This window comes from Macaca mulatta, chromosome 2 (genome assembly GCF_049350105.2).
Source record: "Macaca mulatta isolate MMU2019108-1 chromosome 2, T2T-MMU8v2.0, whole genome shotgun sequence".
Lineage (NCBI taxonomy): Eukaryota > Metazoa > Chordata > Mammalia > Primates > Cercopithecidae > Macaca > Macaca mulatta.
The window spans coordinates 20,290,438-20,304,231 of record NC_133407.1 but is presented as its reverse complement, the minus strand read 5'-3'; the positions used below and the strand labels follow the sequence as shown (position 1 = coordinate 20,304,231).

Below are 13,794 nucleotides of genomic sequence, written 5' to 3'. Positions count from 1 at the left end.
AAAAGAACCAGTAGTAACAGGGTGGACAGAGGCTTGAGGAACATTCATAGTGTTGAGAATATTACACAGTCTTCTAGATTCGTATGAGAAAAACAAGTAAATCAGGCAATGTATTGCTAAGAAGGCCACAGGTATGCTGTCATTTATTACTCTGTCAAATGTCTGCTCCTGTCCCATAACACTGCTGATTTTCTACCGGATATCAGTGGGAAATTGTGCTTGTAGGGGCAAAGACAGTCTTGAAGTTTTACCAAATAAAGTAAATGTGAAACTTGTTCATTTAAGAAAGTATGGCCACAATGGCGGTTGTAACACAGTTCTAAAATTGGCATGTCTTATTGCATAAGTTAATTTCCTGCTTTGGTATACTTTTAAATATGTTGTCCCTTTCTGGCCTCTTCTTGGTTAAAGCAGTGTGGGTGGAAGAGGAAGTTTTCACACCTAGCAATCTGCAGAATCTGAGGTCCAAGAAATAGGTGCTATTGGGAAATGGGCACATCTAGTGTGAACAAGGTGGTTAATTAACAGTGAAAGCTGATAGGACAGAGAAGCTCAGATGAAGCATACTATTGTGGGATATGGGTGGTACTTGACCCAGAAGCTAAGCAGAAATAGGCACATCTACCTCACTGATGTACTTTCCGTATTTTGTAAGCGTTTGAGTTTATACAAAATTAGATTGTTAGTGGCTGACCTAATATTTGATGTTTATTCCCTTTAAATGTGTTTTTTCAACCAACTGACAAATTGCTCCTCTTGCTTTAAAACATTTTTTTTTCCCCATGGTAGGAAGCAGAATCAGAATTCCCTTTGATTTTACTTTCTGATAAAAAATTGAGAACTATGAATTTTTGAATATTGCTTATTCAAGTGGTGCTTCTGAATCACAAACTTACTGTCTAAGGGTTGTTTCCCTGCTTCAGCATAACGGTGGAAGCTCACTTAGCCTTGTTTGCTTAAGTGTCCTAAGGCCACCACTCGATGTGCATGGTGGTGTCATTGAAGGTTTAGAACCTAGGTTACATGATCTTGGCATTGGCACTTTATTAGAGGCTTGGTTCATTTCACCTCTGTGAGCCTCTACTTCTTTATCTGCAAAATGAAATCAAAATACCTGCGAGAACTGTTATGAAGACTGTTTATATTCATTGCCCTCATCTCCAGGTTTCACAGACATAGACAGGCTGGAGCATTGTGGGGGAAAAAACATCTCTCCTAATCTTGATTTCCCTTTTTGTTTTTGTTTTGTCAGTTCAAGTATGGCTTAAAGGGAAGAAGGTGAATTTTCCTATTCTAAGATGTCACTTCCTTTACCCTTCCTCATTTTACTCTGTCATTATAGCAAGAAGGTATGAACAGACTGGCAAGAGGAATATCTGGTCATGAGCATACATATCTTTGTGCTGTTGAGGCAAACTGGTGTCTGCCTAGATTCCTGGTGTGAAGCACTTAGTGAGAACTAACAATTGAGAACTCTGGTCTCATTATATTGTACATCATGCCTTCTTCCTGGGGCTCTGCCTTTTGAAGCTCTTCATAGCTAGTAAAGAAGAGGGGCCAGTAGGAGGTGGTAGCTCACTCCTGTAATCCCAGCATTTGGGAGGCTGAAGTGGGTGGATCACTTGAGTCCAGGAGTTTGAGACCAGCCTGGGAAACATAGTGAGATCCCATCTCTATAAAATACACAGAAAAAAATTAGCTTGATGTATTGATGTGTGCCTGTGTTTCCAACTACTTGGGAGGCTGAGATAGGAGGATCACTTAAACCTGGGAGGCAGAAGCCGCAGTGAGCTGTGATCACGCCATTGCGCCCTGTCCTGGGTGGCAGAGTAGTACTGTGTCTCAAAAAACAAAAACAAAACCCAAAAAAACCCCAAAAATACTCCCCCCAAAAAGCTAAACAAACAAGAGGGACCCAAATATAGAAACTACTGCTAATGAGAACATTGTTGCAAGTTTATTACAAGCATTTTTCATGTTTTTCCTACAGAGTAAACAGTAGCACCAAACTGTCTTCAAGAAGAAGTAAGTGTAACTAGTAAATTTTTTAAAAAGTGGCATTACCTAAGTATCAAATTAGTTAAATTAGAATGTTTTCATTATTGAAAGGGCATAGCTTGCCCTTCATATATCACATTCTTTCCTATTAAAGACTCTGTAATATTCTGATTTGCTTCACTGTTGTCTTTGTGGATTCATAGCAAGTGCTGTTGTCAGTAGCCTTATAATCTAGTACTGCCATATTGCAAGAACACATGAGCCCCAAAGCAAAATATGAGCTAACAAATTCAGCCAGTGAAAAAGGTGAAAATTGACTTCCAGGTGATGATAGAATGTTGAGAACTTAGAGCTTTGGAAATTTTCCCTGGTGGTGTTATCCTGATTCATTAATTCAGTATAAATTTATGTGACTATACAGTAGCAAACTTTCAAAATTTAATTTTTAGTTTTTCAACCTCTGTACAAATGTATAACATATATACACCAGATTGAGATTAAGAGAATCACTTTGTAATATTGTGAATAAAAATTGCCATATCTATAATATTTGTAATGTTGAAGATAGCTTTTTCAAAAATTATAATTAATAAATCATTGATATTTAGTGGCTGGTATGCTATCAAGTAGGAAAATCTTTAGTAGAATTTTCATATTTTTAATACTGTCATTTCTGATTTAATACCAAGAATTTGGAAAATTTGAAATCAATATTAATACAATTCTGGAATTATTTATTTGCCCTAGGAAGTTTTAGAAGAATGATCAGATGTCTTGACAAACCATCAAGTTTTAAAATTTGACACGTTTTAAAAATGTGTTTGATAGAATATTATATCTTAGAATTCATAATGTAGGTACATTTTTATTATAATTTATTTTTGGAAAAATGGTTTGATATTACAAATCTATGTCTGTATTCGAGGAATTGATTTAAAGTAATATTGCCTTAGTCATTTAAGACCTAGTTGGAAGATTTATAGAGCAAAGAGAAGATTCATCAGGATGCATTATGACTAAGTTGTGTACATGAAAATTATATATGTGAAAAAAAGTAACAGTTTGAAATTGATTTTATAAATTGATCAGTATAATCCAGTATCTTCTAATCTGTTTAGTAATTACACTGAATAGTTATTGATGCCTAGTTATGATTTATTCTGTAGGCAAGGCAAAAAGGAATTTGTAGGGATAGTCTCAGTTTTATTCTTTTCTCTGTAAGTAAGCATCAGCTTTCCACTCTATAAGATGTGTCACAGTCCCTTCAAATTCAACATGTACACAACTGAATGTCTGTCTTACCTGATCCTTCTTTTGTATTCCTTAGCTCAATAAATGGTCATATCCTTTTACTTGAAGCCAGAAAACTAGGAGTCCTCCTTGAATCATCCTGTTCCCTCAGCCCCTTTAGGCACCATCAGGCTTGTAGGAACTCCCTCTGAATTTGTCCTTTTCTCTCCATCCATGCTTCCAGTTCCTTCTCAGTGCTTTGTTTTGTTTCCTCTTTTTTTTGAGACAGAGTCTCACTCTGTCTCCTAGGCTGGAGCACAGTGGCATGATCTCGGCTCACTGCAACCTCCGCCTCCTGGGTTCAAGCAATTCTCCTGCTTCAGCCTCCTGAGAAGCTGGGACTGCAGACGCGTGCCACCGCGCCCGGGTGATTTTTGTAGTTTTTTTTCACTAGAGACAGGGTTTCATCATATTGGCCAGGCTGGTCTGGAACTCCTGGCCTCAAGTGATCCGCCTGCCTCAACCTCCCAAAGTGCTGGGATTACAGGCGTGAGCCACTGTGCCCGGCCTGTTTCCAGTGGCTTCTGGCAAAGCCAAGGAAAAAGAGAATGTGTAAATAAATGATATAGCGAAGAGTTCAGGCCTATGGGCCAAATCTGGAAAGGCTTATAAGCTAGGAACGGTTAGTAACATTTTTGAAGGGTTGTTTAAAAAAAAAAAAAAATATATATATATATATACACACACACACACACATCCACACACATATATATATAATACATATATACACACATACATGACAGAGATTATATGTAGCCTGCAAAGCTTAAAATATTTATACTCTGGTTCTTAACAGAAATAGTTTGTCTACCTTTACATAGGCAATGAAAATTAGAATACAACCACAGGTGTCATAAAGAGAAAAAAAATTATGTGAACCCCTTCATATCATTTTTTTGTTTGAAAATTTAAGTGAAATAGTGTCATTGAGAAATATAATCTTGCTAAAACTTCAGCTGACTCTAGAGTAAGTAAAAAGCCCTTACAAAATTGAAACAAAAGTTAAAATTATCTTTGTGCCTGTGTGTCTTACACATACACACATACATACCCCCAAACGCAGGCCCTGATAGGTTGTGTATCGGTTAGGATTCCACCATGGAAATAATCAGTAGGAGGAAAAAACATATATATCTTAACGTGTATATATATATACACACACACATATATATGCATATATGTGCAAAATACCTTCACAACATCACCTGAATTAATGTTTGCATGAATAACTGGGGACTATAACCCAGCCAAACTGACCCCATAAAACTGACCATCACAGATGGTTTTTAACAAACTTTCAAGGAACTGAGAATAATCTTTGTTTTATACACAATGTTCTAGATAATATAAAGGGAGAGGAAGGTCCCTAATTTATTGTTTAAATAATACAACTTTAACACCAAAACAATGCAAACATAAGAGAGGCAAGTCATAAGCAAACACCGGCATGGTGACAACTGAAAAGATTTTAAACACAATTTGAGCATCCGAGACAGAGGTCTTGCTAGTTACTACTTAACCACTTTTCTAAATGATGTAGCCAGCAAGAATTAAGAAAGAGGATGCAAAAGTGTTTCTGTGATTGTCTACATAGAAATTGGAAAAGAATCTGTTGTCAAATTATTACAATTGAGAGAGGTTGTATTGATTATAAGGACAACATAAAAAATCAGTTGAACCTAAACACCAGCAGTAAATAATTACAACAGGTTATTTATGGAAAGATACATTTACCAATAGAAATCTAATGAAAGATGAACAGTAACTTTAAAGAGAAAATTATGAATCTTTTTGTCTACTTAGTAACCTAATTTCTAATAGTTATGGGTTGAAATCTTCCACTGTGAGTGCAGATTTCTATAATTTTTTAAGCTAATCTATTTTAAATTGAGGTAAAATATACAGTGAAATTTACAGATCTTAAATGAGTTTTCATAAATGTATATACCCTAGTGAAGACATTTTTCAGAGAGTACCTTTTCAGCTCCCATAAATAAGCACTGTTGTAATTTTTGTCACCATAGATTAACTTTGCATGTTCTTGAATCATGGCAGTATGTACTCCTGTGTCTGCTTTCTTTTGCTCAGATGTTTTTAAGATTCACCTAGGATAGATCACCTACCCTACTGATAGTAATGGTATACCAATAGTATCATTGTTTTTTATTGCTAAGTAATTTTTGGCTATTCTGAATAATGCTTCTGTAAATAGACTTGTACAAGTTGTTTTCTAGACTTATATTTTCTTTTTTTTTTTGGAGACTGAGTCTCGCTCTGTTGCCAGGCTGGAGTGCAGTGATGCGACCTCGGCTTGCTGCAACCTCCGCCTCCTGGGTTCAAGTGATTTTCCTGCCTCAACCTCCCAAATGGCTGGGACTTCAGGCGTACGCCACCACACCCAGCTAATTTTTGTATTTTTAGTAGGGATGGGGTTTCACCATGTTGGCCAGGATGGTCTCTATCTCTTGACCTTGTGATCCGCCCGCCTTGGCCTCCCAAAGTGTTGGGATTACAGGTGTGAACCAGGACTTACATTTTCATTTATCTTGCATAAGTGAATACCTAATAGTGGAACATATTTAACTTTATAACTCAGCAGTTTTCCAGAGAAATGTATCATTGCATCGTCCCACCAGCAAGATATGAAAGTTACAGACGCTCCACATTCTCTCCAATGTTGATGTTGTCATTGTTTTTAGTTTTAGTCATTCTCTTGCATTCAAAATGATACAAGGGGTTTCATTTGCAGTCTCTTAATAATTAATGATTTTGAGCACCTTTATATATATATATTTACAATTTGCATATCATCTTTTGTGATGTGTCAGTTCAAGCCTTTTGCCCATCTTTTATTGAGTTTTTATTATTGATAGGTAGGGGTTCTTGATATATTCTGGACTCAAGTCCTTTGTTTTATTTATTTTTATATAAAAAAATATATATATGAAGTAAGTTTTTCCTCCTGGTCTATAGCATGCCTTTTCAAAATTTTCTTAATTGTGTCTTTTGATAAACAAATAATTTCATATTAGTGAAGTCAAATTGATAATTTGTATACTTTATTTTTACTGCCTTATGCCCTTTTAAGAAACTCTCTACTGCAAGGAATTGAAGGGTCTTTTTTGTTTAATAGTTTTAGTTTTTACATTAGACTTATGATCCATGGCCAATTAATTTTTGTGGTTACTGTGAAGTAGGTGGTCAAAGGGTTTAACTTTTTTTTTTTTTTCATGTTAATATGGTTCTGCCACCATTTGTCGAAAATACTTTTATTTCTTCATAAACTAGCCTTGGTTCATTTGTCAATAACTTTGTTGTTTATACATGGAAGTATTTCTGGATTCTTTTGTTCTCTTTTGTTACATTGCTCTTTTTGGTTACCTGAATTATGCCAACACTACATTGTCTTGACTTCTGTGGCTTTGTAGTATGACTTGTAATCAGGTAGTTGCTCCATAGCATCTAAATTTGTTCTTCTGTTTTAGTGTTGTTTTGGCTGTTCTGTGTCCTTTGTGCTTCCTTATACATTTTTTCACTTTTTTATTATAACTTTATTTTGTAATAATATAATAATAATAGGAAACTGCAAAATCATGCGGTTTCCATGTATCTACCTTCTTCCCTTTCCCTAATGATGCTATCTTACATAACCATGGTATGTATATTCTCAGTGGGTGTGATACTGCCTTCAAAGGATAACAATTGACATTGGTGGAGACAAAAATACTCTCAACATATAAAGCACTGTTACACCTGCAGTACGTAAACATATATGCTTTATCTGCGATATTAACATTTCATAGGGGTACATTAGGAAAAAAATGTCAAAAAAGGCTCCTTTTAGGGCAAAAATGAGAAAAGGTTGGGACAGGCTCCTATAATGAAATGTGAACACGGAAACTGGGAATTGGCAATGGTATAGTATCGTTGCTTCAGGTACTAATCTTAGTCAAATTTCACCAGTTTTTTACATGCACTTTTTTTGTTGTTCTAGAGTTATATGACATCTAGATCATGAGGATTTTCTCCTGTGATTGTTTGTAGACTTTTTTTCTTTAACTTTTTATTTTGAAATAATTATAGATTCACATAAAATTGTGAAAAATGCTATATAGACTAAGTATCCATCTCATAGCGTTCCCCAGTGGTGACACTTATATATCTGTAGTATAATATCAAAATCAGGAAACTGAAGTTGATACAGTACTGTTAACTAGATTATAGACCATTTCAGTTTTCACCAGTTTTTACATGTACTCATGTGTGCGTATATAATTCTGTGTAATTTTATACCATGTCTCTTTTTTTATAGGGAAAGTGTTCAGAGTTTTACTATTAAGTATGATGTAAGCTAGAGGATTTTTTGTAGATGTCCTTCATTAAAGAAGTTCCCTTCTGTTCCAAGTATACTGATTTTGTTTTTTATGAATGCGTGTAGAATTTTGTCCAATTTTTTGGCATCAATCGATATGATTATATGGTTTTCCTTTTTTAGTCTGTTAATATATCTGATGGATTACATGGATTGAATTTCTAATGGTGAACCACCCTTGTCTCCCTGGAATAAATCCAACTTTGTTGTTATGTATCTTTCTTTTTATGTATTGCTGGGTTTGATTTGTTAATATTTTGTTGAGGATTTTTGCATCTGTGTTCATGAGGCATAGTGGTCTGTGGATTTTGTGGGTATGTGTATGTGTTTTGTAAATACCGTTCTTGCTTTTGGTATCAAGGTATCTGTGCCTTCTTGAGTGAGTTTTGGTTGTTTTGTGGTTTTTTTAAAGGAATGTGTTCATTTCATTCTAGTTGTCAGGTTCATTGGCCTAAATTTGTTCATAATATTCCCTTATTATTTAAAAATATTTATCATTTCTGATGTTTGAAATTTGTAACCTTACTCTGGCTAGTGGTTTATAAATTTTGTTAATCTGATCCTCTCAAAGAACCAGCTTTAATTTCATTTTTTTTCTTTTATTTGTGTGGTATTCTTTATTTCATTGATTTATAGTTTGATATTTATCATTTCCTCTTTTGCTTGCTTTGTGTTTATTTTACCCTTTTGCTGGTTTCTCAACGTAGAAACTTAAGTTGATATAAGACCTTTTTTCATTTACTAGATAGGTTTTTAGTGCTACAAATTTCCTGCCAAGTACAGTTTTAGCTGGATCACATAAATTTTGATACATTGTTTTTATTTTATTCATACGAAAATACTGTCTTATTTCCTTTTTGACATTTTCTTAGATCCATGGGTTATTTAAAAGTGTGTTATTTAGCTTACAAATATTTGAAGATTATCAAGCGATCTGTTATTGGTTGCTAATTTAATTACATTGGTGTCAGGGAACATAATTTGTAGTGCTTGAATTCTTTCAGATTTATTGAGGTTTGTTTTCTAGCCACAGTATGGTTTATTTTAGTAGATGTTCTGCTGTTATTAGGTATTCTATAAATGTTAGTTAGGTCAAGTTAGTCGATAATGTTGTTCAAGTACTTCACAGTTTTAACATTTAAATATATGTTTTTGTAATATGATTTATATATTTTACATTTGTATATCATGTGTTCAGTTTTTTTTCTGTCAGAGCATATTCTCTGTTACATCTTGTGAGATATTTTATTTTACAAAGAAGGTTACAAAATTATCTCCCATCGTTCATGCTTTTCTGTAATGTGGTTTTGTTACCAAGAATGGAATCTGATTTCCTTCCACTTGAGTGTGGGCTATCCTTAATGACTTGGAATCAGTATAGTGCAGCATGAACGAATGCTGTAGCATGGCTCCAGGTAGAGAGGCCATTGGTAGATGTTCTGGTTTACAGTCCTAACTGAGCACTTCTTTTGGCCATTCCAGGCCAGGTGTCAGATACATATATGAAAAAAGAAGTAATTTTGGAAGTAAATCCTCCAGCCCCAGCTTTTGTAGCTGTTGAAACCAACACCAGAACCACCAGAACTTTGAGTCTTCCCAGATCAGGCCCTCTGACCAATAGTTTATTGTTTATTGTTCCACATCACTAAATTTGATTAGTGGTGGTTGTTGCACATAGTAGTCATTCCCCAGTATACGTAGGGGATTGGTTTCAGGAGCCCCGTATTTACCAAAACCTGTGCATTCTCAAGTCCTACCATGGGCCCCTCAGAACCCATGTGTATGAAAAGTCGGCCTGAGAAGTTGGTATACCATATAGGTTTGCATCTCCAAAATATTGTATTTTCAGTCTGCATTTGATTGGACAGTATCTGAGTGTTAAGTGGACCCCCACAGTTCAAACCCATGTTGCTCAAGGATCAACTGTAACAAGGAGATTACTTCTTTTTCTCTAGGGTTTGAAGGTGGTAAGCATTTTAGTTCCTATATATCTGAATGTTCTTAACCTCACTTATAATTGGTTGTTTAAAGACTCTAGAATTCTTCATAATTCTCTCTCAGAACTTGGAAGTTATTTCTCCATTGTCTTGTTGCATCATGTCTTGCTAGTGAGCCATGACGTAAATCTGAATCTCTTTCTTTTATGTAGGCAGTGTTTATTCCCTTTTGAAGCTTTTAGGATTCTGGGGTTTCAGACATGGTCCATTGCTGTCTGAGGACTCAGGTCTTTGTATTTGCCTCAGTATATTTATTATACTTCACAATAATCTAAAATCTTCTTTCCTGTATTCTTTTAATGGGAAACTGTCTGGTCTTTTGGGTATAAATAGCTATATATACCTTTTTCACCCATGACCTGAAGGCAGCAGAGGAGGTGACCATTTGGCTCCTATTGAGTCACTTTAATTAATAACTGTTTAGTTTACCCCAGGGAAGTTTTCTTGCTTTTCTTTTTTTTTTTTTTTTTTTTTTTTTTTTTTTTTTTTTTGAGACGGAGTCTCGCTCTGCCACCCAGGCTGGAGTGCAGTGGCCGGATCTCAGCTCACTGCAAGCTCCGCCTCCCGGGTTCACGCCATTCTCCTGCCTCAGCCTCCCAAGTAGCTGGGACTACAGGCGCCCGCCACCTCGCCCGGCTAGTTTTTTGTATTTTTTAGTAGAGACAGGGTTTCACCGTGTCAGCCAGGATGGTCTCGATCTCCTGACCTCGTGATCCGCCCGTCTCGGCCTCCCAAAGTGCTGGGATTACAGGCTTGAGCCACCGCGCCCGGCCGTTTTCTTGCTTTTCATATTTGCTGCTTCAGAGCATGGAGCAGCACCCACTTTTGGCATGCGTTTTTTTCCTGGACACTCTATAGCAATATGATTACCTCATTTAATCTGATCTAATCTGCCTGTTTATCTTTCAGAGATTCCTCATCGTTTTTGGTTCACTGAAGACACTTATCCCTTGTTTATTTTTCAGGACTCTCTTAGCATTTAAGGAGCAGGTGGGACTCTAGAGCAGGTGTTCAATTTGCCATTTTAGTTCAATTGTAGAAGTTGTGTTTAAAATGCACAGAAATCACATACGCTTTGTTTTCATATGGACTTGCAGTTCCACCTTTTCTTCTGCTAGTTCTTTTTTAGGCTACTCTTACTGCTAGGTAGAAAAAACTACTTGTGTGTCTATTAATCTTGTATCTCTTCATCTATTCTTGGATCTCAGTATCAGTGAAAATTCTCTTTTGTGGATTATATTAATAAGGGAGTGATGATTTAGATGCCAACTTTGACAAGACTGCATGGAATATGTTATAAAGTAAAAGTGTCATAGTATAGTTTGCAGAAATTTTAAGAAACATGTTGCTTGTATTCCTCACATTTTTGTTGTGGTATATAAAAAAATCATTGCAAATATGATGAATTTCAATGATTAAAATAATCACAATTTCATAAGGTTGTAAGTTTTGAGTATATTTGCATAGGCTTTTAAGTAAACCAGAGTCTTATTTTTCCTTTAATCTGGTGATTTGCTTGAGACTTCATTAAAGAAAGATCTTTTTTTTTTTCAGACCAGCATCTCAGACATGTCGAAAAAGATATTTTGATCCCTAAAATAATGAGAGAAAAGGCCAAAGAGAGGTGTTCTGAACAAGTTCAAGGTAAGATTCAAATATTCATGTAAAGATCAAATTTATTTTTAATAATATGATCTGAATTTAATCCTTAGCCCCAGAATCAAGTAGTCAGTGAATTAATATGTATGAATTGCTTCTCACCCTTTTGCTGAAATACCAGTATTTCAGCTTTCAGAACTTCCAGTGATGTTCAATTCATTTACAGTTTAAAAATATTTCCCTAAATTACTAGTAAAAAACATCTTTTTTTTACCCTCAGAGGTACAGTTATATCCATAGAAAAACTTGGTATGAGTAATTTGGACAAACAAGTTATTCTGATGATTTTATAGGGGAGGAAGAAACATCAGATCTAGCCTATACCTGTTTTCCATCTGTCACCATATTCACATGTATATATATAATATATATATATATTTTAAGGTGATTTTCTTTGGTGTCATTGTCTATTACTGAATTGTTAATAGAATCCTGATAGCACTTACAGTGAGTCTGGGGTTTTTGTTTTGTTTTATGTTTCTAAGTGGAGGATATTTATGTAAATACATACACTAGACAGCTACACATGTATGTTTTCTTTGGAAAATGTTTTAACATGAAATACTCCTGTAGATCTAGAGACATCAATGATTGATGTGCAATATTCTAGTGAAACATGTAAACAAAGCAGTGAAAGGTGAAAAGTGAGGCCATAATACATTTGTAAATGATGAGTTATTAGAAAAGCACATGGCAATATTACTGTAGAAATAGCTTTGAAAAAATTCTACCTCTTGGAAGGGCCATCAAAAAGAAGTAACAGAATTTTATGGACATAGGCTATTTTCCTGGCTTTACTTCTTCAGTTTCCGTGTGGTCATCTTTGTTGAGGGAATACAATTTTTAGCGAGGATGATGGGCTGCACTTCCACTGCAAGCTTCTCTACAGGGGAGCAGGGCTGTGTCAACTCTAATTTCAGGACTGGGTCAATAACATTTGGAGACTAGGAATGCTTTTGTTCCCTTCTCTGTCCTCTGCCCTTAGAGAGGACCTTTGCAATTGATGAATGGAGGTAATAAAATAAGAGTAGTTCTTTGGACTCAACAATGTGTGATGGTCATTTTTGTTTCTTCAGTAACTTATTATGACCTATCCATTTTAAAACTCATATAAATAACCATCCTGTGGTTTTACTCTTGCTTTCCTGTATTAGTTTAATAGTTTAATCAGAGTACCTTTCTTTAACACCTACCCCCAGGTGTCTTGAGAAGTCAACCTAGTGACACCTGCAAGTAGTGCATGTATGGCATTGGCAGGTGTCATGTTTATGGTCACAAGAGGTACAATGTGCACATTCCTCATAGAACTTAAAAAATGTATATCCTGATTCAGGTTAGGGGAGATAAAACTTAAAAACTCTATACTAAAGTTGTAGGGCTTTTTATTGCTAGGGAAATTTACTTATTACTGATATATCAGTCTGAAGTTATACATGTAAGTTGTATTTATGCTGTCATGTAGCATATTATCTTTATACCTGGAATGAAAGAAAGTGAGCTAACTCAATTACAGATTTAAATTTTACTGACATAATTCCAAGGAAAATGCAGAATGATTGTATGACTTTGGGTTTCAGAACTGTCTTTCATTTTCTCTTAGACAATGAAACTTTGTTTTTGGTTTTTGAAATGAAAGAATAGAGTATAACTTTAAAATATTTATTTGTGTTACAAAACTAGTGTTTTATAATGGTACAGAAAATAAGTGTTTAATTTTCACTTCATCAGAAGTTGTTTAGGATGTTGATGTAGTTAAGTTTTTGCTTTTTCAACATACTTGAGTTTTCTGAAGACTGAAAGCATCTTAAAATCTGTGATTCATTTGGATTATTTAAATGTATTCATCTATATTAGAATGTAATAACATAATTTGAATTTCTTATAATTATATATTGATTTTTTAGGCCATGTGATTCAAAACAATGTTTTAGAATCTAAAATTGATAAGAGAATAAGAAGTCTATTTTCTAACCATATAAATTAGGAAATGATATACATTAGAATTATTCAAGCATCAAAAGAAAACTTCATTTAAGCTGAACAGTAAGACATAATTTAGAATCGGGACATTTCCATTGTAGTTTATTTACTGTTTATAGCTTTTGCTTTATTAAATAATTATAGGATTTTGTATAAAAGCATTATGTATGCCAATTGTATGGTTCTTAGATAAAAGATACAGGAATTTTAATAAGTGGTCTGACTTTCTGCTAAATGCCTAAAACATGATTATGTAGGAAAGCTTTTCCGTTAGATTTTTTTTTTTAAACGTCATTTCAACCCAGCTGATCATAAGAATTGGGTCAGACTGTCAGCAACTTAGGTTTGTGAAGGGAATGGAACAGCTTTTCCATGGACAAAGAGAAATGAAATCACTTTCAATGAAAGAAAGATGCCTCATTATAGTCACCAACAGCAGTTATTGACAGCTACACTTCCTATTAACAAGGAGCATTTAACTAAGAGTTTGGCTGTTGG

General features: G+C 34.9%; 1 protein-coding gene across 5 annotated transcripts in view; it reads left to right on the top strand.

The window, feature by feature from the left end:
• Window positions 1-13,794, top strand: part of CMC1 (C-X9-C motif containing 1) — a 78,872-nt gene that overhangs the window by 10,160 nt on the left and 54,918 nt on the right. For 4 of the 5 annotated variants that reach the window (XM_028843237.2, XM_077990622.1, XM_028843236.2 and 1 more), the window contains 2 exons: window positions 1,991-2,025; window positions 11,212-11,301. In XM_028843237.2, the coding sequence (XP_028699070.1) occupies window positions 11,259-11,301 (43 nt within the window). In that variant the 5' untranslated portion in view covers window positions 1,991-2,025; window positions 11,212-11,258. The remainder of the gene's footprint in view (window positions 1-1,990; window positions 2,026-11,211; window positions 11,302-13,794) is intronic. The other variant, NM_001261273.1, reaches the window with a different exon arrangement.